At 44.1% G+C, this 27283-nt stretch overlaps 1 protein-coding gene across 1 annotated transcript; it reads right to left on the reverse strand.

Moving 5' to 3' along the window:
• Window positions 1-1274: 1274 nt before the first annotated feature.
• wdr62 (WD repeat domain 62) lies at window positions 1275-27225 on the reverse strand. Its single transcript, XM_051958190.1, has 26 exons — window positions 26938-27225; window positions 21087-21178; window positions 18592-18654; window positions 18458-18515; window positions 16092-16259; window positions 15086-15223; window positions 14815-14997; window positions 14215-14375; window positions 13896-14085; window positions 11500-11619; window positions 11308-11423; window positions 11145-11236; window positions 10733-10858; window positions 8849-8919; window positions 8373-8494; window positions 8224-8299; window positions 7081-7192; window positions 6866-6929; window positions 4332-4442; window positions 4158-4264; window positions 3879-3928; window positions 3519-3798; window positions 2790-2941; window positions 2010-2112; window positions 1649-1737; window positions 1275-1495 (listed from the first exon to the last, which is right to left on the reverse strand). The coding sequence occupies exons 1-26, from the start codon at window positions 27040-27042 to the stop codon at window positions 1376-1378; spliced, it is 3069 nt and encodes a 1022-aa protein (XP_051814150.1). The 5' UTR covers window positions 27043-27225; the 3' UTR covers window positions 1275-1375.
• Between the last annotated feature and the right edge of the window lie 58 nt (window positions 27226-27283).

The following is a 27283-nucleotide window of genomic DNA, read 5'->3' on the forward strand; positions in this document are numbered from 1 at the left end:
GTTGCAGGTATTTGTGGAAACACTGGAGGTAATGATTTAATACAGCTCCTAATTTGAAAATAACGGAAAAGATGGGAGGTGAAGCCTAGAAGACAACTCAGTAAAACTACGGAAAACATTTTGATATAAATTCTTAAAGGATTTCAGACCTTTGTCATGGCACACAGAAAAGGTTGAATCAGAGTTTAAAGAAGTGCTTCCTCAGTACAGGAGTTAGGACAGACGGAGAGGCAAATCTAAAATGATTTCTGAACGGACTACTGAGTTCTGTGTAAACTGGGGGGGTGGGTAGTGAGTGACTGGTTCTAACTAGCACTGATAACTAACAGACCTACTGAGCATGTGCAGCTCACTAGTAGAACGTTACAGACAACCTGCCACTGAATTTACATCTTTGGACTGTATTTTTACTAATTCTGGCTGTTTTGCTACACCATAAAAAAAAAACTAGAAATTATTTGGTCAATGGTATAAAAAGGGTTTTACTCAAAGACAGGGAGATATAAAAACAAAAATAAAAGCTTTGGAAGGATATTCATTTTAATCAGATTCATTCTTCCAGTTTGTGAACTTTCCCATCTCTGAAGGTCCTCCTTAAGATTAGACATTAAAGGTGAACGGCTGGCAGATGATGGTCTGTTACCTTCATCCCTATAAAGCAGTAGGGCTGATCTTAAAGGGAACGTCAGGTTGTTTCAGCCGTAGTGCTAACTTATTAACAGGATAGCATTCACTCAGACATTCACTTTACAACGAGCCGTATCTTTCTAAAAAAGCTTGGATAACAGGAACACACTTCTTTGGGCCAGAAACATAATAATAGATCGTCAGCATAAAGTGACAATTTAAATTCCATTTTTGACCTCAATATCCCGTTCACACAGAGGAGAGACCTAAAATAAACTGATAGAGGTTCAATGTGAACAAAAGTGTGGACAGCAGACAGCCTGACGGTTACTACATGACAGAGAGAAAACATGTGACCGGACACCACCAGAATGAACACTGGCCTGTGGAGATGAAGCCCTCTACCAGGACCTCAAACCAATAATCATGTTCCACCTTATTGAATGATTTTTGCTGTCAGAGATAAACACTTCCAGGGTTGCAGTGGAGGCCTTGGACTAAATGAAGTTTAAAAGGGAACCAACATTATAGAACAGCTAATGAATGTGGTCTGTTCATCCGATATAACTGGAGGACGTTTTCTAGACAAAGAGCTGGAGCTTCAAGCATCTTAGCTCACCATTTATCAAAGAAATAGGTCTAAGAGGTACAAAAATCTGGGTCTTTATTTTGACAACAACCTATATACAGTGTCCATACAGTGTGGTACTTATGACTCAGTAGAGACACGTGGTTCTCCAGCTGACCATCAGGGGGCGCCGCTCCACTGGTCCACCTGCTGCTGAGCCTCCTGCAGCAGAGAAGAAGCCCGCTGGACGGCCTCCTGCAGGACGGACATCATCTCTGTCTGCTGCTCTACACCCTGGAGCTGCAGGATTCAACAACAGAAAACCAGATGTGCTGAAGAAAGCTTTTAGAAACATGTCTGGAATATTCAGGAGAAACATCTTGGTAAAAGACACAAAATTCAAAAGACACAGAATTCAAGCTAACAGAGAAACATGAGTAGAGCTGAAATCACCTGTAGGTAAAGGTGGACGGCTCGGCTCGCCGCCTGTTGCAGATCGTCTGCGACCTGCCGGCATTGTTCTATGCTGACCGATTCTTCACCTGCAGGAGACACAGCAGACACACCTGTAAGAGGCTCCCCCTGCTGGAACAACCAGGAACTACAGCTGGTCACTGAAATATGAGACGACTGAAGTGAAAGCAAAACTAAAAAAGATGCTAAAGAATTAAGATGAACTGATGTTTTACCAGAAGTAAATTAAAAGCTGGAACACTATCAGTGACTGACCACACAACAGCTGGTTTCCCCTGCAGCTCTCACCTGTTTCTACAGGTAGATTTACAGGTGTGTTCCTGTCTGCATCTGCATTTACCTTCATGTCTGCAACAAACTGACGAGTCGTCACCAACATCACTGCCGTCTGCGTTTCCTCTCCGAGTCTCACCTGCTGAGGCAGCGCTGGAGCTCGACTTCACCTGCAGACAAACGTTAAACGTTCAGTCTTAGAGTCACGTCCCAGGTGTGTCTCAGTTAGTTTAAACATCAGACATTTGTGCTCCAAACCAGAAGGATGCTGCTAATGAAGGTCCCAGGACCCCTGACCATACACCCACCAGTGATTCTAACATCTGAGGGTCATCAGGTGGAAACCTCAGAATTACTTTATTATTATGCCTCCATGTATGCTTGATAAGGTAATTCTACAAGCAGACTAAACATGCTGTAAACTAGCAGTACCTGAGCACAGTGGTACGATCGGCCTCCATCTCCCCAGTCTGAGGTTCTGGGGGTTGGAAACACATCGCATGTAGCCCCTATTATAATGTAATCTGTCTTTCTTCCATCCTCCAGCTGAGCTTCCTCTTCTCAACACCTTCCCGGTTCAACCACTGCCCCCGTTTGTCCTGACCAGCTGTCTTTGCCCCCTTTAACAGTTCCTCTTGTCTCTGCATCTGTTCCACGCTGGTTTTCCTGGGCCCAGCCCTAAGCCTCCCTGGTCAGACTGAACATTTCCTCCTGTTTCTGCCTCCTGCACCGCTGCTCTCTGGTTCCATTTCCTGCCCCGGTAGGATTCAGAACCACATTGCTAACTAAAATGTCCTTACTCCCAGTCAATGCACTAACCTCGGTGCATTTAAAATGTGGGACTTACCTGGCTGACCTCTCCGTCCTCCTCGTCTTCCAGCAGACTCTCCAGAGCCTGAGGATGGAAGTCTTCGTCCTCCTCGCACTGGATGGGACTCGGAAAGAAGGTGGGACGTTTCAGCGCCGACCAGTGTCTCCGAGCACGATGAGGCTCAGCGTCTGGCAGATCAGATCCAGAAAGAAACCAATTCTGGATGCTTTCAACCACAGGACATGTTGGTCACCGTCTATCAAACACTAGAGATCAGAGGAGTCAAATCATCTGAGTCCAGTCCAGTCTGATCTCCAGTGGAACCAGTAGAACCACAGCAGAATAACTTAGAAACGACCACAACTCCTAATGGTTCCTCTGGTTTAGTGCTAAAATGTTCACATTTAAGGAATTCTTTTTACTAAACATCATGAAGAACCTGAAACTTATTATCATTTCCACATTCCAGATCACAGAGTGTCTACAAAGAACACAACATTTAGTCACCTGGACCTGAACCAGAGGATTTACTGGAGGATCACAACCACAGAAACACCCAGACAAAATAGTCTGAAAATTAGCCAAAAACCGACAAAAGAACAATCCAGGATTTTACTTTATGATCCAAACAACCTGTCATGGTCTAGAACGTTGGAGATCCCAGCTTTACACGTTTCTAGCTGAACAGTTTATCTACTAGTTTTAGGATCAAGCTCTTGGTTTATTTTTTTAAGGATGAGATGATGTCACCTGTAACCTCCTCACCTGAGTCCGGTTTGTCTGGAGTCCTGTGGTCCTCCTCATCGTCCTCTTCGTCATCCTCCTCGTGGTCCTCCTCATCTCCATCGTCATTGTCCTCCTCGTCTCCCAGTAGATGGTCCAGGGCCTGAGGATGGAAGACTTCATCTTCGTCGTCCTGACTCTTGGTGGGACTCGGGGAGAAGCTGGAGCAGACGGTCACTGGGTTTGGTGGCTCCGCCCACCGACACTGTACCTGACCAGGCTCGGCATCTGATTGGGCGGTGGGGGAGGCCACGCCCAGACCCTGCAGAGCACACATTGGAGGAGAATCGGTCTCCAGAATGGACGACCTGTGAACTGGAGAAGTGTGAGCAGCAGACTGACCAGTTCTCTGAAGACCATCGATAGGTTCCTGTTGGTCTGAAGCTGTGGAGCTGAAACAACAACAGATAAACAACCAACAACAGATAAACAAAGCCAGCCTTTACTACTGATCCAGCTGCCTCATGACGTCTCTCCACCAGATGAACCAAGCAGCAGCTGAGGAGAACGCTGCTTTACATCTTCACACCTGCTTCTCCAACACTTTTAGCTTCATGTGAACTTTTGTGATTCCTCCAGAAGGTTTCCTGATGTCACTGAGGTCACCCGTAACCTCCTCACCTGCAGCAGCGTTTGGTCTGTCTTTGGTCCTGAGGTGGGCCTCCTCTTTCTCCTCGTCTTCATCAGTGTGAGGCGGCTGAGACCTGGCAGCGCTGAAGGTTTGTTTCCTGAAGAAGAACCACACGGAGCTCAGGAACAAAGCCAGCATCTCCTGAGGCCTCTGAAGGTGGAACTCACCTGGCGTCCAGCCGTTTGAGGCTCCGGGCTGCAGGTGTGGATCTGAGGCCCCGCCTCTTCCTCATGATGCTGCTCAGCTGAGAGTCCAACCTCCACACAAACACACAGCTACACAAGATACACAAAGCAAACACACACAGTAACTACCGGCTGAGGAGGTTTTACACACAAGTTCAAAAAAACAAAGTTCACCTGTTAGCTGACCATTGTTGTTTACCTGGTCCGTTGTGTTGTTTACCTGGTCCGTTGTGTTGTTTACCTGGCCTATTGTTTGCCTTGTTGTGTTGTTTACCTGGCCTGTTGTTTGCCTTGTTGTGTTGTTTACCTGGCCTATTGTTTACCTTGTTGTGTTGTTTACCTGGCCTATTGTTTGCCTTGTTGTGTTGTTTACCTGGTCCGTTGTGTTGTTTACCTGGTCCGTTGTGTTGTTTACCTTGTTGTGTTGTTTACCTTGTTGTGTTGTTTACCTTGTTGTGTTGTTTACCTGGCCTATTGTTTACCTTGTTGTGTTGTTTACCTTGTTGTGTTGTTTACCTGGCCTATTGTTTACCTTGTTGTGTTGTTTACCTGGTCCGTTGTGTTGTTTACCTGGTCCGTTGTGTTGTTTACCTTGTTGTGTTGTTTACCTGGCCTATTGTTTACCTTGTTGTGTTGTTTACCTGGTCCGTTGTGTTGTTTACCTTGTTGTGTTGTTTACCTTGTTGTGTTGTTTACCTGGTCCGTTGTGTTGTTTACCTGGTCCGTTGTGTTGTTTACCTTGTTGTGTTGTTTACCTTGTTGTGTTGTTTACCTTGTTGTGTTGTTTACCTGGCCTATTGTTTACCTTGTTGTGTTGTTTACCTGGTCCGTTGTGTTGTTTACCTTGTTGTGTTGTTTACCTGGCCTATTGTTTGCCTTGTTGTGTTGTTTACCTGGCCTATTGTTTACCTTGTTGTGTTGTTTACCTGGTCCGTTGTGTTGTTTACCTTGTTGTGTTGTTTACCTTGTTGTGTTTACCTGGCCTATTGTTTACCTTGTTGTGTTGTTTACCTGGTCCGTTGTGTTGTTTACCTGGTCCGTTGTGTTGTTTACCTGTTGTGTTGTTTACCTTGTTGTGTTGTTTACCTGGCCTATTGTTTACCTTGTTGTGTTGTTTACCTGGCCTATTGTTTACCTTGTTGTGTTGTTTACCTGGCCTATTGTTTACCTTGTTGTGTTGTTTACCTGGTCCGTTGTGTTGTTTACCTTGTTGTGTTGTTTACCTGGCCTATTGTTTACCTTGTTGTGTTGTTTACCTGGCCTATTGTTTACCTTGTTGTGTTGTTTACCTGGTCCGTTGTGTTGTTTACCTTGTTGTGTTGTTTACCTGGCCTGTTGTTTACCTTGTTGTGTTGTTTACCTGGCCTATTGTTTACCTTGTTGTGTTGTTTACCTGGCCTATTGGTTGCCTTGTTGTGTTGTTTACCTGGCCTATTGTTTACCTTGTTGTGTTGTTTACCTGGCCTGTTGTTTACCTTGTTGTGTTGTTTACCTGGCCTGTTGTTTACCTTGTTGTGTTGTTTACCTGGCCTATTGTTTACCTTGTTGTGTTGTTTACCTGGCCTATTGTTTACCTTGTTGTGTTGTTTACCTGGCCTATTGTTTACCTTGTTGTGTTGTTTACCTGACCTATTGTTTACCTTGTTGTGTTGTTTACCTGGCCTATTGTTTACCTTGTTGTGTTGTTTACCTGGCCTGTTTGCCTTGTTGTGTTGTTTACCTGGCCTGTTTGCCTTGTTGTGTTGTTTACCTGGCCTATTCTTTGCCTTGTTGTGTTGTTTACCTGGCCTATTGTTTACCTTGTGTTGTTTACCTGGCCTATTGTTTACCTTGTGTTGTTTACCTGGCCTGTTTGCCTTGTTGTGTTGTTTACCTGGCCTATTCTTTGCCTTGTTGTGTTGTTTACCTGGCCTATTGTTTGCCTTGTTGTGTTGTTTACCTGGCCTGTTGTTTACCTTGTTGTGTTGTTTACCAGGCCTGTTGTTTACCTTGTTGTGTTGTTTACCTGGCCTATTGTTTGCCTTGTTGTGTTGTTTACCTGGCCTATTGTTTGCCTTGTTGTGTTGTTTACCTGGCCTATTGTTTGCCTTGTTGTGTTGTTTACCTGGCCTGTTGTTTGCCTTGTTGTGTTGTTTACCTGGCCTATTGTTTGCCTTGTTGTGTTGTTTACCTGGCCTGTTGTTTACCTTGTTGTGTTGTTTACCAGGCCTGTTGTTTACCTTGTTGTGTTGTTTACCTGGCCTATTGTTTGCCTTGTTGTGTTGTTTACCTGGCCTATTGTTTGCCTTGTTGTGTTGTTTACCTGGCCTATTGTTTGCCTTGTTGTGTTGTTTACCTGGCCTATTCTTTGCCTTGTTGTGTTGTTTACCTGGCCTATTCTTTGCCTTGTTGTGTTGTTTACCTGGCCTATTGTTTGCCTTGTTGTGTTGTTTACCTGGCCTATTGTTTACCTTGTTGTGTTGTTTACCTGGCCTATTGTTTACCTTGTTGTGTTGTTTACCTGTACATCTCACCTGTCTGCTGACGCAGTGATGAGGTGTCTGCAGGTGTGACTGAACCTCATACAGGTGATGGTCTCTGAGGAAACAGGATGACATCACACACACCTGATTCAGGTTAAACAGAATCTCAACACTTTAGAGCCAAACTTTAAACCAATCACAGAATCCACACCAAGCAGATATTTTAAATGTGACAGATTTACCTGAGCAGGTCAGGATGGACTCACCTGAGTGTCCAAACAGAGACGCCACACACTCTCCTGACTCGTAGTTGAAGATGGTGATGTTTTTATCAGAGCAGCTGGTGGCCAAGAACGACCCTGATGGATCCATGTGAACCTGCAGAACACCAGAGTCAGTTCTGGAGCTCCTCAGGGCTCTGGAAGAACCACATTATTTACTTTGAACATGCGGCCCTTAGACAGTACTATTAGGAAGTACTAATGAATGCATGCAGACCACACCCAGTTCTATTCATCTGTGGAACCATCAGGAGGAGGAACTCCAACATGTCTGAAGGACATGAAGGTCTGGATGACCTGGAACTTTCTTCATTTAAATCCAGATAAACTGAAGTTTGGATATTAATCAAATAACTCACATGGAACTAAGCTGAGATAATCCTTTATTACTGCCCAGGTCAGGGGAAGTTTCCAGTGTTACAGCAGCAAAAATCTTTCAGAGCAGCACTAACCATGTGTACAGTAAAGAGAATAATTATAACAGCAACAATAATATATAAAAGAAAGAATAAATATGGGATTACTGCACTATAAAGGACATCAGCATACAGTGGCTTGTGGAATAAATGTGACAGTGCAGAAAATGCCAGCAGTGCAACTGGACAGCAGGAAACCAGCAGCTGATCCTAAACGCTGCAGCAGAGTTCTGACAGGAACAGAGTTCTCCTGTTAGCTTCACTTCATGGCTCCCTGTATAACCCAGGATAGAGTCTAAAATCCTTCTAACATCTGAGCTCTTCATGAGCAGCTCCATGGTGTCTTAAAGTCCTGGTTGTTGCAGATCATCCTATCAGAACCCTTCCCTCTCAGACTGCAGCTTTACTGCTGGTTCCAGAAGCAGAACCTTCACTTATCAGCTCCCAGTTTGGGTTCTGGAGGCAGACAGCCTCTCTACTTTAAGATCAGGATTAAAACTTCCCCCTCACCCGGTCCAGTTGAGGCAGATGTCTGCCCTCCCTGAGCCTGGTTCTGACAGGTCTGTACTGCTAAAGAGGAGTCTTTTCAAAAAGAGTCCAAACTCTTCACCTGACAGCGTGAAGGAACTTCAGATGTGCACGTCTGAACCAAAATGAACATCAGCAGGTTGGAACCGGCTTCATTTCAAGTTGATTAATGAAAGTTCCTGACCTTCAGCAGAGCTCCTTCATCGCTGGATGAACCCCCCAAACACTTCTTCAGCTTCCCAGTTTCCACGCTGTACACTCTGAAAGCAGACAGCTTCAGCTCAGCGTTCTGCTCATTAACTGGAATAAACAGCAGCAGATCCACTCCTCTACCTGACGCTCCTGTCCTGACAGCCGACGGCCACCTGGGTTCTGGTCCAGTCCAGGTCCATGTCATTGGGCGTGGTCTTCTCCACCACATGGTGACTCCTGGAGAACCGCAAACCCTCCGACGTCTGCTAGGAAACATCCAACAGTACCGGTCATTCAGAAGAACTGGAGGGAGTGAGCTAAACATCCATCTAAAACAGGCATGCAAATATTCAACACTTTAAACTCAAAACAAATGGAACACAGTTTAGTGAGCCTGAACACCAGCCCACCAACACAAAGACCACACACAGAACGACAACTGAAGCACAAAACTAACAAAAACACCAAAGCAGAGTCACAGAATGTAGAAACTACAGAAAAGAAAGCAGAAAACTAAAACAAACACCAGAACATCATCACAAAACGAGACAAGAAAACAACAGCACAGACACACAAAACGTCAACAACAAGCAGAAGATGTCTCCTGGAGCTCAGACCTGCTCAGCTGTCTGGAAGTAGATGCTCTTGTCGGCTCCACAGCTCACCAGTCGGACCTCCGGACTTTCACCTGGAACACAAGTAACACTGTTTAGCTCACCTTCCACTGAGGACCCACCAACAGAACTACACAACCTGGAGAACCTCACCTCCAACAGAACTACACAACCTGGAGAACCTCACCTCCAACAGAACTACACAACCTGGAGAACCTCACCTCCAACAGAACTACACAACCTGGAGAACCTCACCTCCAACAGAACTACACAACCTGGAGAACCTCACCTCCATGGAAGCTTTCCTTTACATTCAGGCTCAATTTCATTTGGCTTTCTGATGTCAAAGATCTCCAAATTAACGTCAAAAAACATCAAATAAGTGACTTCAGAAGTGTTCCTCCTTCCAGTCAGTATTTAGAAGAAGGTTGTTGCTAGAGGTACGGACCTGTACCCGTAGCCTGTGGACTATGGATACGGCACTTTCCAATCAGATATGCGAGATCTGGTCACGTGACTCCCGGTAGACGCTAGCGGTACGGACCCGTAGCATCGGTACGACAGGTACGGACCCTAAACCTGACCCTCTAACTAACCCTAACCTTAACCTTTGCTTACCTTTCAACAGTTTGCAGTGGTTAACAGCTTCTTGACTCGCGTACGGGTCCGTATCTGTCTGGCAAATGGAAAGTGCCGTATCCGTAGCCCACAGGCTATGGGTACGGGTCCATATCTGTAGACACTACCTTAGAAGAACCTTCAGCTGGACCTCCATCATTGGTCCAGGTGGTCTCCATCAGTCTGAACATCAGAATGTTCTCCTTTATAAACTCAAACTGTCATGTTCTTCTGGGATCCTGATCTACAGAACTTTTCTAGTTCTCAGGTGGATGGAGGTCTGGACTCTGACTGCTCCAGAACTTCCTCCTTGTTGTCTTCAAACATCTCTGAGGATCTTTGTCTGTTTGCTTCGACTCATCGTCTGGATGGAAAACGGATCTCTAGTCTCATCAGGTTGTCCTGCAGGATTTCATTTACCCTCTACCAGCCTTCCAGGACCTGCTGCTGAGGAACATCATGATGCTGCCTCCACCGTGCTTCACATCATGATGCTGCCTCCACCATGCTTCACATCATGATGCTGCCTCCACCATGCTTCTCAGTGGGTATGGTGTGTTTGTGATGATGTTCAGTGTTTGGCGTCCATCAAACATATCATCTAGTCTGATGGTCATAAAGCTCCATCCTGGTCTCCTCAGACCAAAGAACCTTCTTCCAGGTGTCTTCAGAGTCTCCACATGTCTTCTGGTGAACTCTAGTCCACATTTAATTGGAGCTTTTTCAAACTGAGTCGCTCTTTGTCTCCATGAAGCTTTGACTGGTGAAGAACAGACAACAGTTGTTGGATGAACAGTCTGAAGCTGGAACTCCTTCAGAGGAGTCATAGAGTCTTGGTGGCCTCCCTCTCTAGTCTCTCAGGTCTTGAGGACGTCCTGCTCTAGTCACACTTATTCATGTTCCGTCTTCCTTCCGTTTCTTAATGATAGATTTAACTGGACTCCAGGAGATCTTCAGGAACTTTAAATGTTCTTGTATCATCCTGACTAATGAACCTTTCCTCAGAGTTTCAGTCTTCATGGTGTAGTTCTATCCAGGAGTTCTGATCCACCAGAGACTGGACCTTCAGATCCAGTCATTCTGTCAGTTACTAACCTTACACTTTGTCTTACTAAATAGCCGATATTACTTTGTAGAAATCCATTTTCACTTAGGTAAATTCTTGTCAGAAAAAACAAACTGACCATGATTCAGTGTTGAAAAGCCATAGAAGGAAAGCCTCCAGCAGGTGAACTGTTCAGAAGCTCTGTACGTGACAAAGATGAGCACCTGTAAACTTCACGGCATTGACGGAGGCGGAGTGGTCATTCAGAGTTTGTTCCAGACTGCAGTCCTTCTCCAGGTTGAAGACGTGGATCAGTCGATCTCTGCCAGCCGAAGCCAACAGCTTCACACCTGAAACAGCAGCAGTGAAGCTTTGATCATCACCGAGCAGCCAAACACCACCCAAACAGCTAAAGCTCACTTCTAGTGTGAGTGAGCTCAGAGAAAGTCTCAGCGCATGAAGCCGGACTTTAGTGGAGTCTCACCTGTGGACCACAGTCTCACCTGTGGACCACAGTCTCACCTGTGGACCACAGTCTCACCTGTGGACCACAGTCTCACCTGTGGACCACAGTCTCACCTGTGGACCACAGTCTCACCTGTGGACCACAGTCTCACCTGTGGACCACAGTCTCACCTGTGCTAGCGGGGGAGAACTCCAGACACAACACCTCTGAGTCGTGAGCCTTGATCTTCACCAGCTCATCCAGAAAGTCCAGAGTGAAGATCCTGAAGAGAACCAGAATCATTGAGCAGAACCTGCCTCTGGTCTGTCAGAGGGTTTCAGTGCTCAGACTCACCTGAGGTTTCCACAGCGATCTCCAGCTGCCAGGTGCTGCCCGTCAGGACTGATGCCCAGCACCCGGACTCCGGCCTTCCCAGCAGCCTCCTCCACATACAGGATCCTCAGCAGGTCCTGCAACACACATGGAGGTCAGGACCCGTCTACAGGCGCCCGGCGCCCGGCCGCCTGCACACGCACAGCAGCTCACGTTTCTGTGGACGTCGGTCTGTCTGGAGTTCCACAGTCTGATGGTGCCATCAGAGGAACAGGTGAGGAAGGAGGACGTAGGTAGACAGGCCTCAGATGGATCCTGAAGCTTCGGGTAGACCTGAAGAACACATCCAGGTTCTGTTAGTACGGTACTACTACTACTGATACTACTGTACCTGAAGGACTTCTAGAGACTCAGAGGGACTGACAGTATCTGGCTGTACCTCTATTGGCAGTACATTTTGGTAGTACATTTTGCAGTATTTGAGGCTGTCCTGGTAGTACATTTTGCAGTATTTGAGGCTGTCCTGGCAGTACATTTTGCAGTATTTGAGGCTGTCCTGGCAGTACATTTTGCAGTATTTGAGGCTGTCCTGGCAGTACATTTTGCAGTATTTGAGGCTGTCCTGGCAGTACATTTTGCAGTATTTGAGGCTGTCCTGGTAGTACATTTTGCAGTATTTGAGGCTGTCCTGGTAGTACATTTTGCAGTATTTGAGGCTGTCCTGGTAGTACATTTTGCAGTATTTGAGGCTGTCCTGGTAGTACATTTTGGCAGTATTTGAGGCTGTCCTGGTAGTACATTTTGGCAGTATTTGAGGCTGTCCTGGCAGTACATTTTGCAGTATTTGAGGCTGTCCTGGCAGTACATTTTGGCAGTATTTGAGGCTGTCCTGGCAGTACATTTTGCAGTATTTGAGGCTGTCCTGGTAGTACATTTTGCAGTATTTGAGGCTGTCCTGGTAGTACATTTTGCAGTATTTGAGGCTGTCCTGGTAGTACATTTGGCAGTATTTGAGGCTGTCCTGGTAGTACATTTGGCAGTATTTGAGGCTGTCCTGGTAGTACATTTGGCAGTATTTGAGGCTGTCCTGGTAGTACATTTGGCAGTATTTGAGGCTGTCCTGGTAGTACATTTTGGCAGTATTTGAGGCTGTCCTGGTAGTACATTTTGCAGTATTTGAGGCTGTCCTGGTAGTACATTTTGCAGTATTTGAGGCTGTCCTGGCAGTACATTTTGCAGTATTTGAGGCTGTCCTGGTAGTACATTTTGCAGTATTTGAGGCTGTCCTGGTAGTACATTTTGCAGTATTTGAGGCTGTCCTGGCAGTACATTTTGCAGTATTTGAGGCTGTCCTGGCAGTACATTTTGCAGTATTTGAGGCTGTCCTGGCAGTACATTTTGCAGTATTTGAGGCTGTCCTGGCAGTACATTTTGCAGTATTTGAGGCTGTCCTGGCAGTACATTTTGCAGTATTTGAGGCTGTCCTGGTAGTACATTTTGCAGTATTTGAGGCTGTCCTGGCAGTACATTTTGCAGTATTTGAGGCTGTCCTGGCAGTACATTTTGCAGTATTTGAGGCTGTCCTGGCAGTACATTTTGCAGTATTTGAGGCTGTCCTGGCAGTACATTTTGCAGTATTTGAGGCTGTCCTGGTAGTACATTTTGCAGTATTTGAGGCTGTCCTGGCAGTACATTTTGCAGTATTTGAGGCTGTCCTGGTAGTACATTTTGGCAGTATTTGAGGCTGTCCTGGCAGTACATTTTGCAGTATTTGAGGCTGTCCTGGCAGTACATTTTGCAGTATTTGAGGCTGTCCTGGCAGTACATTTTGCAGTATTTGAGGCTGTCCTGGTAGTACATTTTGGCAGTATTTGAGGCTGTCCTGGCAGTACATTTTGCAGTATTTGAGGCTGTCCTGGCAGTACATTTTGCAGTATTTGAGGCTGTCCTGGCAGTACATTTTGCAGTATTTGAGGCTGTCCTGGCAGTACATTTTGCAGTATTTGAGGCTGTCCTGGCAGTACATTTTGCAGTATTTGAGGCTGTCCTGGCAGTACATTTTGCAGTATTTGAGGCTGTCCTGGTAGTACATTTTGCAGTATTTGAGGCTGTCCTGGCAGTACATTTTGCAGTATTTGAGGCTGTCCTGGCAGTACATTTTGCAGTATTTGAGGCTGTCCTGGCAGTACATTTTGCAGTATTTGAGGCTGTCCTGGTAGTACATTTTGCAGTATTTGAGGCTGTCCTGGTAGTACATTTTGCAGTATTTGAGGCTGTCCTGGCAGTACATTTTGCAGTATTTGAGGCTGTCCTGGCAGTACATTTTGGTAGTACATTTTGCAGTATTTGAGGCTGTCCTGGTAGTACATTTTGCAGTATTTGAGGCTGTCCTGGTAGTACATTTTGCAGTATTTGAGGCTGTCCTGGCAGTACATTTTGCAGTATTTGAGGCTGTCCTGGCAGTACATTTTGGCAGTACATTTTGCAGTATTTGAGGCTGTCCTAGTAGTACATTTTGGCAGTATTTGAGGCTGTCCTGGCAGTACATTTTGCAGTATTTGAGGCTGTCCTGGTAGTACATTTTGCAGCATTTCCGGCGACACACTGACCTCGACGCTCCACACAGAGCTGCTGTGGTACAGAGCAGAGTACGTCTTCAAGGCGTTCTTCACGTCTTTAACGTCCCAAACATAAATGCTGTGGTCGCTGTACGCACAGGTCAGCTGACAGGAGGCGGAGTTAAAGGTCAGAGCCAACGTGTCGGGGAACTGCACACCTGGACTGGCAGGTAACGAGCCACTGTGGAGGTATACAGGTAGGAATCAGAGGACACCATGTCTGTAGTACCTATACAACATGTTTACAGTATTTCTCCTGCATGTTTACAATATTTACAGTATTTCTTCTGTGTGTCTGCAGCACTTGTACCTGTCTGCTGTGATGGGCGTCAGGTCCACTCCCAGGTGATGTGGTCTCTGCAGGGTGCTGATGTACTGCAGGTTGGACGAATTAAAAACTCTGATGACGCCGTCAGCACAGCCGCAGAACACCAAGCTGTCAGTGATGGAGAGGCAGCTGGCTGCTGCCGTCTGTCAACAACAACAACAACAACAACAGGAACAACAACAGTGACTGACAGGACACCGACTCACAGCGACAAAATATTTGATTGTTAGTTTACGAATAAAAACGTCTTTCTGAACTGTAAAGTTTGATTTTTCCTCTAAATCACTCCAGCGTGTTTGCTTGTTTAGGTGGACAGTAGCTGCATTTCACCTGTACTGTGTCTGAAGCATACAGGTGTATTTTTTACACCATCCAGGTGTTTCTTTTCATTATGCAAACGTTGCACCTGTTTATTTTTAGCCACACAGGTGTATTTTTGCATTATAAAAGAGTGTTTCACAATCATGCAGGTATATATTTTTAGATCATCCAGGTGTATATATTATTAAGTTCCACAGATATGTTTATTTCAAATTGTACACGTGTGTCTGAGCCCTACGGTGTGTCTCGTGGTGTTCTCACCTTCAGGTGGACCCAGGCCTCCAGCTGTCGACTACTGTTCAGCAGACACAGCAGACCAGAGCTGGTGATGCAGTAGGTGTTGGACGCCATGAGGCCCCGCCCACACGCCACCCCGCTGAACACACTGTTCTTATGGTCGCCCAGCAACCCTGACCGACCAATCAGGGGGACGGTGCTGTTCACCTGGACACAAGGACGAAACACATCAGCCAGTTACCTCAGGCCGACTGAACTGAGCTGTGATTGGCTGACCCGGCCTCAGGTGAGTTACCCGCCGCTCTTTGGAGATGTCCAGGTACCAGAACTTGACGTGTTGGTTGCCAGCGGTGACGAAGTAGCTGTTGTCCTGGCAGAAGGAGACGGCCAGCACTCGGCTGGACACTTTGTTGGAGGCTATGATGGAAGCTTTCTGCTCAGAGACAGGTGAGGACAACCTTAGCATGCTGTAGGCTAATGTGGTTAATATTAGCATTAGCTGCAGCTACAGGAAGATCCTAAGTGTTAGCATGTTGTACAGCTAATGTGGCTAACAGTCGTTTTCATGATAGTAGCAGTAATGTGGCTAACATTAGCTTTGATGCTGGTAGTAGTAATGATGCTAACATTAGCTTTGATGCTGGTAGTACTAATGATGCTAATGTTAGCTCTGATGGTGGTAGTACTAATGATGCTAATGTTGGCTCTGATGGTGGTAGTAGTAATGATGCTAATGTTAGCTCTGATGGTGGTAGTACTAATGATGCTAATGTTAGCTCTGATGGTGGTAGTACTAATGATGCTAATGTTAGCTCTGATGGTGGTAGTACTAATGATGCTAATGTTGGCTCTGATGGTGGTAGTAGTAATGATGCTAATATTAGCTCTGATGCTCAGATCTCTGTATAAACTGTACACGGAAGGACATTCAGAGAAGTTAAACGTTAATTTAAACCAGGACAAGGTGGCTTTCTGTGTTTCCATGTTAGCATCTGTTAGCTTCTCTCCTGCTCTCTGTGCTCATTAGTACTACAGTACACATGATGAATACTTGGAAGCATCCACAGTGTCCTCTACTGCTGTTACTGGTTATTGGCTGGTTTAGCTGTAGTGCTGCTGTGTTACGTTGTGTCGTGTTGCTGTTTGTGTTTTGTCTTGTGTTGCGTTGTTTATTTTGCATTGTGTTGTTTGTGTTGCTTTGCATTTGTGTTGCGTTGTGGTGTTGTGTGGCTTTGTGTTACGTTGCATTATTGTTTGTGTTGCACTGTGTCATTTTTTGTTGCATTGTGTCGTTGCCTCACCCTCCAGTCCCAGACGCTGACCGTCATGTCATGCTGGAAGCCCACAGAGACGATGTAGCAGCTGTTGGTGGAAAACGAAACGCAGGAAACTCCGTATTTGTGAGACTGAACCTTGGCCACCTCAGCTCCGTCCACCTCCCAAACCCGGACGCAGGGTAGGTGACCGCTCTGAAACAGACACACAGCCAATCACAACACTGGAAAACCACCAGACATGAACCTCACATCGGCTGCTTCTGGACCTACAGGAACTTCATCTGATGATCAGGGTTTACCTTCATGCCGTCAATATTTACAGTCTGTAAGGTAAAAGAATTATTTCTCACATCATGAACGGTGTCTCCAGATGATCCTGGTTCCTGTTCTGACCGACCTCCTACTAGCATTAAAGTTCATCCACAATCACCTTTAAAGGTTCCTCTGATGGATCATCAGGAACCAGAAACACATCCAGGGAACCAATGACTGTTTCTAGGACTCTAAACTGTTCATACCAGGATACATCCCATAATATTGATGATCACACCAGGATACATCCCATAATATTGATGATCACACCAGGATACATCCCATAATATTGATGATCACACCAGGATACATCCCATAATACTGATGATCACACCAGGATACATCCCATAATACTGATGATCACCAGGATACATCCATGTTGGTCCAGCACCAACATGTTTGTCCAACAAGTCCAACATCTGAAGAATGAGCTTCTCAGAGAGAGAACTAAAGCTCAGGATCTGGACGAACAAGCTACACTTCTGAACAACCATCTCCACAGTGAGAGGACCACTGCTCAGGAGCTGGCTGAACAACCATCTCCACAGTGAGAGGACTGCAGCACAGGAGTTGGACCAACACATCCGACGGCTGAAAACAAGCTCCAAATGGAGAACATCAAAGTACTGGAGATGGATGAACAGATCTGATCCATGAAGAATGAGTCCATCAGAGAAAGGCTCATGTCACAGGAGCTGGACCACCAAGTCAGGTTCCTGAACAACAAACTCCAAAGAGAGAAAACCAATGAACAGGAGCTGGAGGAACATTTACAGTACTGGAAAAAAAAGTTTCAGAGTGAGGTGCTATGAAAAAGAACTGGATGATGGGCTCCAAAAAGAGAGAACCAAACATCTTAGGGAAAGTCTTCTGTGTCGACCACAGCAAGCAGCCGGAACAGACTAAAGAACAGCTGGATGACGAGAAGAACCAGACAGAACTTCTGGTCAGCAGAGAGAACAGAAACAAGGCTTCATCCCAGGAGGTGCAACTGAATCAAGAAACCGTGGAGACTGAAGAACAACAGAACACTGTTCAGCAGCAGCTTCTCAGACATATTTCAGAGACCAGCTGTCAGATCGGAGGTCTGAAAGCCGAACGACCACAAGAAGATTCAGCAGAGCTCTGAAGAGATGCACCGGTGCTCCTCTACAAGGAGATAGAGCAGCTCAGGATGATGGTCCAACAACTGACCTCAGCAGCAGGAGGCCAGTCAGAACCTAAACTCAGAAGGACGAGGTCTTGGAGGACGCCAGCGAGACCTTACAGCTCATGAGGCTCAAAAACTGGTGGAAACAGACCAAGTTCAAGAGAGAAATGGGAACTGTGTGTACACTTTCTTCAGTATGGCTTCCTGGTCTTCACTTACTGGGTTTCATTTAGGAGGAAGTTTCCCTACAATCCTTATTCTGATGCTCAGAACATGACTTACCAGAAAACAGCCAATCACAACTGTTTAGTCGATGTAAAAACCTAAATATGATCTTTGTGTTCTGATTCCAGTACTCAGCTTCAACACAAAATCCTGAAATTACAAACATCAGCTGGATTAGAAAAGAAAAGTGAAATAGAACACAGAAACCTAAAGTAACATCCCATCATATTTCATCATGTGATGTTACTTGAACACAAAGAAACTTATAATCTGGACATAAAACACGAATCTCATTTCAGTTTAACAAACAAAAATCTGAATCCCAGAATTTACATGTCCGAGCTTTTACTTTGAAAGTCTAGAATCCTGATGACTTTCTGTAAATACTCCAGAAGCCCATTAGAGCAGTCACTAACCTTAACAGCTTACTGGGTATAGACTCTTATTGTGAAAGAGAACCCAAAAATACAGAGAGTTTGTCCATTGATGAGTGTGACAGAAAGAGACAGAAGTTCTGCACGGCTTCATTAAGTATTCTAAAGTTATTGTAGATCAACAGTCAGATGGTTCTGGTTTCTCAGGTTGGGTTGGTTTTACGTAGAATGAGTTTTCAGTCTTGAAATGTTCTGATAAAAGAGGTTGAGCTCAGAGAGTCGGGTTCTGGTTGGACTCATGTGGTTGAGGTGTGGAGCTCAGCTCTTACCTCTCCAGTGACCAGGTGTTTCCCATCATGAGAGAAGGCCACAGCGCTGAAGGTCTTCCTGAAACAGAGAACACCTTCAGTGAGAAGCTGCTGGCTCAGCTGGTGCAGGTGTTGGACCACTGAGGTGGATCTACCTGGACGTGTTGATGATGTGCGTCTGTTTGTTGGTCTCTGGGTGAAGCAGCACGATGACACACCTGAAACGCAAAACTAGGACATCACAGTGTGTTTGGGCTCCGTCCACGACAGCACGACTTTAATTAAAACTAATGATAAATTACAGAGGTCAGTTTGAAAGAAGACCCAAATACAGAAAAAATTAACAAAAAAACTATAAGTATATAGGCTCTCCAGGAACTGACACGTAAACAAAACATTTCACTGCAGATTTTACTTGTACAACCTCTTTATTGAATGGCCAGATGAAAATGGATTTTTAAAGGCAGAATGTGAATAAAATAAAAATCTGAACAAGCTCATCTTAAAACGCAGTCAACAGTTACATCACAGAGTGTAGATGTTAGCTTAATGCCATCAACAGTTTACTCACATTAGCAACACTGAGCTGGCACAGGGCAAAATTAGCTACAGCTACCGATATGCTACGCAACGTTAGCTGGACATCAATATTTAGTGAATGTCTGTTTAGCTTGTGAAGTCTATTATGAGCGATCTTAAGCTAATAACTTTTCTCTGGTAAGTCGCTGTCCTATTTTCCAAGAGAAACTCCTGACTCTGACCTGCTGCCTGGATGCTGGACGTCACTTTAAGGAGTAATTAACTCGACGTATCAAAGAGTAGATGGCTATCTGTAGTTTACTTTAGTACTCGACACAGTGCAGGACTGTGTGAAGGTGAAGACATGTGGCGGTGGGGTATTTCCAACAACAAAAAAGAAAAAGCAAAAAGAAATTCAAAGTCGCGGCGGCTATGATTTAAGAGTGGCGGTCTGCCGCTGCTTAATGAATGTAGAGGAAACACTGTATGTGTACATATATATATACACATATATATATATATATGAAGAGTTTATTTGCAAAAACAGGTAACTCCGTCTTATAAATATTCAGAAAACTCATTTTTTATTGTTTACTTGAGATAACACCAATTTATTTTTTCTCTATTTTGTCATGTATTTTCTACTGAGTCAAATCCACTCAACTTCAGTTTGATTGATATCATCTCAAGTAAACAATAAAATAAAAAGTTTATCAAAACGGAGTTATCTGTTTTTGCAAATGAACTCTTCATACATATATATATATATACACATGTATGCACATAAAATGCTGTATTTCTGCAACAGCGGGTTTTACAGGGTTAAGCACCGCTAGTTTTCCTGCACATGCTCAGTTGGAGCTATGAGACTAGAAATTTTTTTCAAGGGCTATTGCTGCTCGACTAAGATTAGGTTTGTCTGAAATAATTAGCGAGACGCAGTCTGGTTTTTTAAAAGGCCGGTCAGTTCACAACATTAGACTTATTAGACTTTCTGTTGCGATGTGACTTTGATCATTACCGGTTAAACTCTCTGATTTTCATCAACAAGTCCTTCTCTATTGGAAATTACTACACTGCCATAATTTTACTCCACACAACACACCAATCTGGAATAACCGATATGTACTGCTGAACAGGAAACCAGTTTATAGGGTAGAATGGAATTCAAAAGCAGTCTGGGCTGTGGATCACCTGTTAGATGAAAATGGGAACCTGTGGTTACATGAAGACTTTTGAAAAAAATACCAAATACAGTGTAGTTTCAAGGAATACACAAGAGTAATAAATGCAATACCGATCTCTTTAAGAACAATGGTAAAAGAAGACTGAGACACGTGTGCATTGGGGGGCTTGAGTTTTGTGATCGTGCATGTAATAACAAAGCTATTAGAAGACTGCTGATAGAGGAGTTCTACACAAATCCAATCTAAAGGTCGTATGTTTTTAAGCGATTTGAGGTGGAGAAAATTAAAAACATAAGAAAAAATTATATTTCATTTCCACGACCTCCCAAGGCCAAAGAAGTCCAATTCAAACTTCTGAATGAAATCTACCCAACAAATGAGTTTCTAAGACTAACATTTAATTTTGATGTAAATAACTGTTCTGTGATGTGGACGTTGAAAACCTGAACCATGTTTTTTTGGTACATCCCTTTGGTGTGACTTAAGGAGCTGGTTACTTTCAAAAACATTGTTTTCCTCCTGACAGAAGATTCTGTTATTTGGTGTGTTTAAGGATGACAAGAATCTAGAAGTTGTACTGAATGTTTTATTGCTTTTGGGGAAATGTTTTATTCACAAGTGCAGGTATTTTAAATCTAGACCTTGTTTTACTCACTGGAAGAATTAGTTCCTACTTTTTGTAAATCTTTAAAATTGGTTGATAGGAAAGCCCTTCACTTGTTTTATTTATTAGAAAATGTTGATTTAATTTAAAGTCCTCTTACAAATTTCTTTTTCCCCTTCTCTCTCCTTTTCTTTTTCTTGGATTCACTCCGATTGCTCAATCCATGACAGTTTGTTGATAAGGATAATACCTACGTGCCTTGTTTATTTGTGTATACTTGTTCTGAATAAAATTTTAAAAAAGCCTTTAAACTCAGGTGAGTCAGAGGGGCGGGGCTTACCCAGCAGGGTAGGCGATGAGCCCAGAGTTGGGGTCTGAGCTCAAGGTGCTGCCGCCGGTCGTGGTAATCCCCAGAACCTTCTCCAGACTGACCTGAAACAGAGTCCATCCAAACACCGACTGATCAACCTTCAATCTAAACAGAAGTTCAGAGGAAACCAAAACATCTGCACCTCTGGAAGAAACATCTGCAAAAGTATAGAATAATCCAGATGTTTATCACAACTTCACAAGAACAAGTTACACCAAGAAAAGTAAAGCTGAGTTATGGTTGGAGCTTCAGCAGAAGCCAGCTGGACTTCTCTGGTAGTTTCCTAGTTTCTACTGAAGCTCCTACCAATCCCATAACCTGGACACCTGAGGATCCTCACACAGAAACCTTCATTCATTTCAGTTCTGAAAGCTCTCAGACTTTGAGATAATCTATATCCATGCTGCTGTTTCATCTCTGCGGCTCTTATGGAGGATTTCAGTCTAAAAATCACTTTTCGTTTACTCCTTTTCTTTTTAAATTGTTTTATTGAAAAATTACAATACAGTTCTTGAACAAAATACAGATGCCAGGGGGAGCTCCATAAGTAAGCAGTGCAAGAATGAATTACATATGAAATACATTCAGTGATAACCAGCTTTCATGTGTTAGAAAAGCTTTTCTGTTCAAGCTCTGAGATAGTTAAGTACAACTTCCTTAATCACAGCAGGGAAAAATAAAGATGATAAAAACTTACATTTGTGAACGTGAAGTCTGCAAAATATAATAAATTAATCGGCAGTCTTCCGTTTGTGTCCATATTTCGTTCATGGAAACCAAAGACTACATGTTCAAGTTTTAACTCAATGTAGAGTTAATATTATATCTTATAAATTGTAAGCAGTCTTTCCAAAAGCACCGAATGACTGAGCACTTCCAAAAAAGATGACTGATTGTTTCTGGGTGTTCTTTACACATGGAGCAGTTAGGATTAATAGATTTACAATATTTTATCATGTATTGATTAGTGGGGTAAACTCTGTGCATAACCTTAAAGCAAACATCTTTCATTTTATTATTAATCAAAAACTTTTGGAGTATTGTCCAGCCCTTTTTCCAGAAATTATCAGAGACAAAGTTCCGCCAATAGAAAATAAAACAGATTATATCTTGCTGAAAAAGGACACGTATTGTCCTGTTATTTTTACAAGTAGGAGTAAGACGAGCTTTACCAGTGGTGGTGTCCAGTGATGTGCGGTCATCATGACAAACAGAAAAAAGAAAGTGTACATAAATAAATATTAATATTTTCCACTGATCTGTGTTAAAAATGCATTTGCAGTATGACTACACATTTCTGACATTTTATTGAGTAAAAATTGCTGAATTTGAGTTTTTCCGATCAAATCCAGGGCAGAAACCCCGGATGAGGTGAACTGTGGCTCACGTCTGACTGCATGATCCAGTACAAAGTGGGCTGCATGACACGGGCCCGTTTCTGTTCCTCAGCATATCGCCAATATGAACTTTACAGAAATATTAGTTATACACCATGACTTTCTGCAGTCTGTGTAATGTCTTATGTATGTGAGGGAGAACTATTCCTGCTGATCGCTGTGATCCAGTGCAGAGAAAAGTCAGCAGGTGAGGCAGGCAGTACTCTGCCTCAACTCAAGGGGGCGTACGCAAGCTGGCAGGTGCTTTGTCGCTGCAGTGCTGGATTCAACAGAGGAAATCCAAAGTCGGCCTCAAGCTAGTAGGTCTGCACACATCTCTGTACTTTAATTTGTTTACAGTATATATGAATTGCTGTGGAGTAGTGGTTAGCACTTTGGCCTTGCAGCAAGAAGATCCCCGGTTCAAATCCCGGCCTGGGATCTTTCTGCATGGAGTTTGCATGTTCTCCCTGTACATGCGTGGGTTTTCTCCGGGTACTCCGGCTTCCTCCCACAGTCCAAAAACATGCTGAGGTTAACTGGTTACTCTAAATTGTCCGTAGGTGTGAATGTGAGTGTGATTGTGTGTCTGTATATGTGCCCTGTGACTAGGGTGACCACCTGTCCCATTTCAGGCTGTTTTGCACCGCTATTTCAGTGTTTGTCCCACGTCACGCTTATCAGGACAATGTCCCGCTTTCCCATTCATTGGCAAAAAAAAAAATACAAACATGAAAATTAACCAGCCCAGAGCTGCAGAACTTCTGTAGATCTGCGCTGGCGGGGAACATTTCATTTCGACCAATGGTTGCAGGAGACAACGATGACGTCCGTCCAATAGGCTGCGTTTTAGGGTACGTCCTGCATCAAAATGTATACGCCCCAAACAAACACCAGAGAGTCCGAGTGAGGAAAGTAGAACAGAAGAAGATGTAAATGAAATGATGAGTGGACCACAGTCAAAAAAGACAAAGTGTTCTTTCAAAAAGGAATGGACGTCTTCACACAGCTGGGTAAGACCCACTGACGAGCCTGACAAAGCCTTCTGTTCCCTGTGCAACAGCAGTTTCTCCGTTGAGAAAATGATGTCAAACGACATGCTGGGCGCGACTCATCAAAAAAAAAAAAAAAGGTCCGACAGCAAGAGACATCTAAAATCAATGCAGTCGTTTTTATTGAGCCCAAAGCACGACAGTTTATCTGATAAGTTAACAGCAGCTGAAGTTACCAGCGTGTATCACTCAGTGAAGCATGCACACTCATACCGCTCCACAGACTGCAGCAATAAGCTTGCCCCTGTCATTTACCCGGACATAGCCAAAAAATTTTCATGTGGCCGCAGGAAGAGTGCTTGCATTGTAACACACGCCCTCGCCCCTTTGTCAGTTGAAAAATGTTTGAGTGAACTGACATCCCCCATTAACATACATGACAAGCCCCAGCTCACACCGTTTTTCTCGGTGGCCTCAGATGCCTCAAATCACGGCAGTGCCAAGCTTTTCCCACTGGCAGTAAGATATTGGATGCCAGAGCTGGGTCTACAAAACAAAGTTCTTGACTTTTATGAGGACAGCGAGGAGGCATTTGGATCCATTCACAAGCAAATAGCAAATAAACTAAAAGAGAATGGCCTCCAACTTGATATGATCTCTGCATACACAGCTGATAACGCTAGTGTTAACTATGGCAAGTACAATTCTGTTTATCAGAAGTTGAAAGCAGATAATGCCAAGATTGTCAAGGCCAACTGCATGGCTCACATAGTGCATAACTGTGCAAAGTATGCTGGAGACAGACTGGACATAGACATTGAAAGTGTAGTGAACAAGATTTTCAGTCATTTTTCTTCATCATCCAAGCGCACTGAGGAGCTGAAAAAAATCTTTGCATTTGTTGAAGAAGAATACCATGCCTTACTGAATCATGTGTCCACAAGATGGCTCAGTATATGGCCAGCTGTCACAAGGCTGCAAACCTGCTGGGCTGCTGTGAAGACATACTTCTTATCTCTTGGAGGAGAGCAATGCCCAAAGGTGCTGTGGAAGCTGTTTAAGAAGGATCAAGACAGTGAGGGGCAACCAATTGAGTTGCAGGCATATCTATCCTCCCTCCACAATGCACTGAAGGTATTCCATGATGTTACCCTGCAGCTGGAAAGTGATGACAGGACAGTCTGTGAGCTCTATGACATCATGTCCACACTTCAGAGAAAGCTCCAGCAGAGACAGGCAGACTCCTTCTTTGGAACAGAGACCAATGCACTTCTCCAGCAGTTTCCAGACAGTAAAGCAGCAGCAATCAAGGAGGATTTTTGCTCCTTCTATGATGCTGCACTCAGCTACCTACAAAAATGGTATGACTTCTCAGACAGCAATTTTCACAAGCATGTGGCAGTCTTGGAACTGAAGAGGGAGTTCACATTTTCCCACCTCTGTGATGCAGTGAATGTCCTTCAAATACAGAATAAATTTGACATGGATGAACTATACGAGGAGTACTGTGTAACACTGCCACACCAGCAGGAGATTGCTAAAGGAACAGTCCCTGTTGTGGAGAAATGGTCATTATTGCTCAAGGACACAAAGACACCAAATCTGGCTGCACTTGGATCCTTTCTCTTCAGCATCCCTGTCACCAATGCATTTGTGGAAAGAGTGTTCTCCTTGATGACTGCAGCATGGAATGACCAAAGGAACCGGTGCTCTGTGGAGCTCATCAAGAGCGACATTCAAGTAAAGAGCAACTTTGCTTATTGTTGCACAGAATTCTACAGCTATGCAGTGAAAGAGAAGACCTTACTGGAGGCTGTAAGGTCAAACAAAAAGTATAAATTCAAGAAGAACTAAGGTGAGAGTCATATATTTATGTATTTAAATGGTCTAATAAGCATGTTTTATTGTGTATGTATCTAATAATGCTAATATTTGTTGGCTTTTGTTCCTTCTGTGTTTCAGAAATGTGCCCTCGAGCCTCTCCACAGTGCTGCAAGAAGCTGACCTACTGAGAGAAAAGACAGACTTTCTTTTACCTTTTACATGATAGTTAAACATGGCTATGCCCAAGCATGAGATTTTATGTTGATATATATACACTTTTTTTTTTGCACTGGCATTTTATTTAAGCCAAGATTTTCACACAGTGCCCTAGTTGAATTCTGTCAGTATGGGGTATGTTGGTAGAGCATATAGGCCTGTTGGTTATTGGCCTGTATACTTGAAAGACTTTATGTTCGGCCTTTTGAGTGCTTTTATAAGATGGATTATTAATCTTATTGTGTCAATATACGTTTTACTTAAGTAAGTAAAACACATTTGTTACTTAAATCTGTGTGATGTTTCCTGGAAATATATAGGCTATATATTAAATATTTTGTTTTCCTGGTCTTGTGGTCTAAATTGTGACGTGTATGGTCAGGGTTTACAGATGGTTGCATCCATCCCGCCTTGTCCCTCCAAAACATGCCAGCTGTCCCACTGTCTTTTTGGAGGTGGTCACCCTATGTCAAACTAAACAGAAAATGACCACAAATAAAAGAAAACGGCATCTGAAATGGACAGAGGACTGAACTGCAGCGTCCTGGCCAAAGTTCAGGGTTAGGGTTAGAATGGATGGATGGATGGTTTGTGAGTGTAACTGAAAGAGGAATGCTGATGGGATATGAAGCATTATCAGTAGTTGCATGCTGTTGGACGAATAGTGAAATAAGATGCTTTTTTCAGTTCTTACAGTCGTAAATCTGACTCTTGAGGAGTCAGTGCCTCACCAGCCGTGAACCTCACCGCACATCACTGGTGGTGTCAGTCATAGATAATAAACACTTTCTTTCATCAGTGACAGTATTTCTGAACAGTTCACAGATTTCTTTAGTAACAGCATCAAACACAATTGCATATTCTTTAGGAGGTACAGCAAGGTTGTATTTCATATTGAACTCATATCTCAATAAGTGTCCATTTCTGTCAAAAAGTTGACTCACTAGTTGGATATTCTTGTCAAACCAATGAGGATAAAATAATGATTTGTTTTTGTAAAGTATGCATTGGTTGTTCCATATGTAAAAGCTATGAGGAGATAAATTATGCTTATATATATTTTCGTTTACTCCTTGAACTGTTTTTTTACTGAGTGACATAAATTTCGTCATCAACCCAAACTCGTCGACTGCGCATGTGCGGGAAAACTAGCCGAGTTAAAAAGTTTGTTGTGAGAAGATTCAGTGAAAAACACTAAAAAAATTATCAACGACAGACATTTAATTAAAGTGTCAGGATCTTTATCTGGTCACACTCTGATCCAAACACACCCTGAAGTCCTCATTTATCCACAAATTGTCTCGGCTACGTGTCTGTGTTGATGTGAAACTAAAGCGGCCCGGTCCTACTGGAGAGGCCGCAGTCCGACTATCAGCCTCTGGACTCGGACACCGTGAACCGGCCTTCACCTACCCGGCTGCCGGAGCTCTTCTTCGGGGCGTTCTGTCGGCTCTTCGTCCCCGCTGGCTGCTTCCACTTCGCGGCGTCGGTTAAACCGCAGTCCGCTGCCTCCGCCATGTTGTCACCGTGTTAGAGCCAGCGTTTTAGTAGCACCCCGGTGTGAACCGTGTGAACACCACGGCGCTGCTCCAGAAACGCCCGCTGAGGAGCACCGAGGGTCGAACACGGTGCTGGGACTCTCCGCGGCCCCGAATGAAACCTGACACCAACCTCCACGGCGGGAATCCGGTTCAAACTTAGCACCGCCCACGAACACAACGACCAATAAATGGGCAGATGAGCGCCCGCCCCGTTCACA

This window comes from Acanthochromis polyacanthus, chromosome 13 (assembly GCF_021347895.1).
Source record: "Acanthochromis polyacanthus isolate Apoly-LR-REF ecotype Palm Island chromosome 13, KAUST_Apoly_ChrSc, whole genome shotgun sequence".
Classification (NCBI taxonomy): Eukaryota; Metazoa; Chordata; class Actinopteri; family Pomacentridae; genus Acanthochromis; species Acanthochromis polyacanthus.